The sequence below is a fragment of the Mandrillus leucophaeus genome, unplaced genomic scaffold, assembly GCF_000951045.1.
Source record: "Mandrillus leucophaeus isolate KB7577 unplaced genomic scaffold, Mleu.le_1.0 Scaffold8, whole genome shotgun sequence".
Classification (NCBI taxonomy): Eukaryota; Metazoa; Chordata; class Mammalia; order Primates; family Cercopithecidae; genus Mandrillus; species Mandrillus leucophaeus.
The window spans coordinates 3,661,890-3,666,115 of record NW_012108696.1 but is presented as its reverse complement, the minus strand read 5'-3'; the positions used below and the strand labels follow the sequence as shown (position 1 = coordinate 3,666,115).

Sequence of the window (4,226 nt, the reverse complement as noted above, 5' to 3'; positions counted from 1 at the left end):
GCTCTGTCACTCAAGCTGGAGTGCAATGGTGTGATTTCAGCTCACTGCAACCTCCACCTCCCTGGTTCAAGCGATTTTCCTGCCTCAGCCTCCCAAGTAGCTGGGATGACAGGCATGTGCCACCACGCCCAGATAATTTTTTATATTTTTAGTAGAGATGGGGTTTCGCCACGTTGTCTAGGCTGGTCTCAAACTCCTGACCTCAGGTGATTCGCCCGCCTCGGCTTCCCAAAGTGCTGGGATTACAGGTGTGAGCCACCGTGCCCGACCCCTAATTCACATTTTTAAAAACCCTAGTAGGGGCTGGGAACCATGGCTCACGCCTGTAATCCCAATGCTTGGGAGGCCAAAGTGGGAGAATCGCTTGAGCCCAAGAGTTCGAGATCAGCCTGGGCAACCTGGTGAAACGTCGTCTCTACAGAAAATTTAAAAATTAGCCAGGCCTATTGGTGCATGTCTGTAGACGCAGCTACTTGGGAGGCTGAAGTGGGAGGATCGCTTGAGCCCAGGAAGAGGCTGCAGTGAGTCGTGATCGTACCACTGCACTCCAGCCTGGGCGACAGAACGAGACCGTTTCAAACAGAATAAAGACAAAACCCCCAAAACACCCTAACAAGTAGGCTCCATGAGTCCAGAAGCTGATTGCAGTTCAGTTTGCAAGCGGCAAGGCTCTAGTTTATATAGGATCTGAGGCTCCACCCATGTACAGGCACCCCGCCCCCACGTTGCGTCACGGGCGCGCAATGGCGTCATTGGAACGACACGAGCATGCGCACTTCCCCAGCAAAGCAAGGAAGACACGCGTGACCCGGAAGACCTTCCCGCCACACTCCAGAACGGGCGTGAGGGGCGCCGATGGCGGAGGGAACGGCGGAGGCCCCTCTAGAGAACGGTGGTGGCGGCGACTCAGGAGCCGGAGCGTTGGAACGGGGAGTGGCGCCCATTAAGCCTCAGTGAGTCGCCGGGGCAGGAGGGAAGTTCAAGGGCCCTTTCCGGCACCCATAGCGTGGCCCAAGCTGTGCATGCCGGGAAATTAGGCAGCGGCTAAGGGCGAGAAGCCATCGGTTCTTCATTCCGGACCGTTCTTCCGCCTGCAGTGTGGTCAGCGGAGGTATCTGAGATCGTGCACGTTGGAGACCGTCACATGCGCGAAGGACACCACGTGCATGCTAGGGCAGGTGGGATTTGAGGCCAGGCCAGCCGTGCATACTGGGGATTGTAGTCCCTGCATATGGACATACGGCGCATGTGCCCCGCCAGCGGCGGTTACTGGCGGGTCCTGGGTTTGGAGTGAGTGCCGTGGGGCGTGCTGGGGCTTGCGGTGTTTGAAGGGCCGAAAGGCGTGCAGGGAAATGTGGCGGCTTAGACTCCGCTTCAAGGCATGCTGGGAATTGTAGTTTTTCTTAGCCTAACATGGGCAGGGACGTTTTTGACTGAACCTGATAATAGTTTCGCGCAACACTTTGGACAGTGAGGACCCAGGGACGAAATAGATCTTTTTTGAGGCCCTGAGGGACTCCCAGGCTGGGAGCTGGCTAGTTCTTAAGTAGTGAGCTCCCCATCAGCAGAAGGATTTAAGCACGGGCAAGTGTTTCTAGCCTCCTTTCGCTAGTGTTTATTGACTCTACGTTTAGAGGGTTTTCCTTTCCCTGTCTGTCGGCAGATACCTCACCACCAAGGAACAGTTTCACCAATTCCTGGAAGCCAAAGGGCAGGAGAAGCCTTGCCGGGAAACCGAGGTAGGAGACTCAGCTGGCAATGACCTGGCTGAGCCTGAGGCTAAGCGGATCCGACTGGAGGATGGACAGACGGAGGACGGGCAGACGGAGGAGGCAGCAGAGCCCAGGGAGCAGCCGCAGACTCAGAAGAGGGCCCGGGGACAAAACAAGGGCCGGCCTCATGTGAAGCCCACACACTACGACAAGAACAGGCTGTGCCCCTCCCTGATCCAGGCGAGTGCGGCCACGTGAGCATTCCTGCCGGGTGTTTCCTGGCGGTGGGGAATTGTTAGAAAGCTCCTGGGCCTTCAGCAGTGAGCAGTGAGCTTGCTCTGATGCCATTCCGTCTTCATCCTCCTCCGGATATATTGTGGGGGTTGTCATTGTTCTTATTGTACCAATGGAGAGGCAGAGGCACAGTGAGGTGCCTGACTTGCTCAGGGACACAGAGCCAGGAGGGGTGACCTAGAGTTTGAATCCCTGACTGCTGGGCTGCCCCGGGGTCTCCCTGTCCTCCCTCACTCCTTCCCTGTTTCCCCGCAGGAGTCGGCTGCTAAGTGTTTCTTCGGCGATCGCTGCCGCTTCCTGCACGACGTGCGGCGCTACCTGGAGACTAAGCCGGCCGACCTGGGCCCCCGCTGTGTGCTCTTCCAGACCTTCGGCCGGTGCCCCTACGGCGTGACCTGCCGCTTCGCTGGGGCCCATTTGGGGCCCGAGGGACAGAACCTGGTGCAGGAGGAGTTGGCGGCCCGCGGGGCCCAGCCCCCACCCGTGCGCAACGGCCTGGACAAAGCCCTGCAGCAGCAGCTACGGAAGCGCGAGGTCCGCTTCGAGCGAGCTGAGCAGGCCCTGCGCCGGTTCAGCCAGGGCCAGCCGCCGGGCCCCACACCTGCTGCTGCTGTACCCGAGGGCACGGCAGCCGAGGGTGCTCCCAGGCAGGACAACTGTGGCGCCCAGCAGGTCCCCACAGGGCTGGGCACTAGCACCCCTCCTAGCAGCCCCGTGCGGACCTGCGGGCCCCTGACGGATGAAGACGTGGTCAGGCTGCGGCCCTGTGAGAAGAAGCGGGTACGTGTTGAGAGCAGTGTCAGTATCAGACCTGTCCATCAGGTGTGCATCTATTAGGCACCAGCTGTGACCACGTTCCTGTTCTAGCTCCCTGGGAGTCAGAGGCTGTGCCTTGAAGGAGCTCCCAGCTGAGTCTCCCTCTCTGTGCTCTGTCCTGGGCCCAGCCTTCAGGAGGTCCCACTCTGGTGGTGACAGAAAGAGCTGGACAGGGCCGGGCGCGGTGGCTCACGCTTGTAATCCCAGCACTTTGGGAGGCTGAGGCAGGCAGATTATTTGAGATCGGGAGTTCAAGACCAGCCTAGCCATCATGGTGAAACCGTGTCTCTACTAAAAATACAAAAATTAGCCGGGCATAGTGGCGGGAGCCTGTAATTCAAGCTACTCAGGAGGCTGAAGCAGGAGAATCGCTTGAACCCAGGAGGCGGATGTTGCATTGAGCCAAGATTGTGCCACTGCACTCCAGCCTGGGCGACAGAGCAAGACTGCATCTGGGGGAAAAAAAAAAAAAAGCTGGGCACACTCTCAGTCCCACAGGGTCACAGTTGGGCAGCAGGGACAATATGGAAGGCTTCCTGGAGGAGGGGGCATTGCAGCTGGGTTTGGATGGTTAAGTAGAAGCTTTCCAGTGGAGGAGACGATGAGGAAAAGAACATTCCTGATCAAGGGATTGATTGGCACATGCAGAGGCCCAGAAAAGGAGCCAGGCCATTGGGGCCAGGGCCAAGTGTGTCCTAGACTGTGGGGAGAAGGGAGGTCCAGGGCCTCAGCTGGGGTGGAGGCCCAAGCTTCACTTGTATTTTTTTTTCCCTCTAGCTGGACATCCGTGGCAAACTTTACCTGGCCCCCCTCACCACGGTAGGACCTGGGTCAGGTGGCTGCTGGGGTGGCAATGTGGCCATTCCAGCAGGGCTTAGTGTCTCCACACCTGCTGGATTGTGGGGCTGGGGCGCATATTCAGGATCCGGCTGTGTGTGTGTCTGTGTGCGTAGTGTGTGTGTGTGTGTATGCATGTGTGTTTGTATGTATGCATGTGTATGTGTGTGTATGTATGTGTATGTGTGTGTCTGTGTGCAGTGTGTGTGTGTATGCGTGTGTTTGTATGCGTGTGTGTGTGTCTGTGTGCATAGTGTGTGTGTTTGTATGTATGCATATGTATGTGTCTGTGCATAGTGTGTGTGCATGTGTGTGTGTTTGTATGTATGCGTGTGTGTGTGTGTGTGCATAGTGTGTGTGTGTCTGTGTGGAGTGTGTATGTGTGTGTGTTTATGCATGTGTATGTGTGTCTGTGTTTGTATGCGTGTGTCTGTGTGTGTGTGTCTGTGTGCATAGTGTGTGTATGTGTGTTTGTATGCATGTGTATGCGTGTGTGTGTGTGCATAGTGTGTGTGTATGCTTGTATGTATGCATGTGTATGCGTGTGTGTGTGTGCATAGTGTGTGT

At 56.9% G+C, this 4,226-nt stretch overlaps 1 protein-coding gene across 2 annotated transcripts in view; it reads left to right on the top strand.

Moving 5' to 3' along the window:
- Positions 1 to 605: 605 nt before the first annotated feature.
- Positions 606 to 4,226, top strand: part of DUS3L (dihydrouridine synthase 3-like (S. cerevisiae)) — a 7,635-nt gene continuing 4,014 nt past the window's right edge. Inside the window, exons 1-4 of one of the 2 annotated variants that reach the window (XM_011967398.1) lie at positions 606 to 953; positions 1,664 to 1,952; positions 2,262 to 2,786; positions 3,600 to 3,641. In XM_011967398.1, coding sequence (XP_011822788.1) covers positions 856 to 953; positions 1,664 to 1,952; positions 2,262 to 2,786; positions 3,600 to 3,641 — 954 coding nt within the window. In that variant the 5' untranslated portion in view covers positions 606 to 855. The remainder of the gene's footprint in view (positions 954 to 1,663; positions 1,953 to 2,261; positions 2,787 to 3,599; positions 3,642 to 4,226) is intronic. The other variant, XM_011967399.1, reaches the window with a different exon arrangement.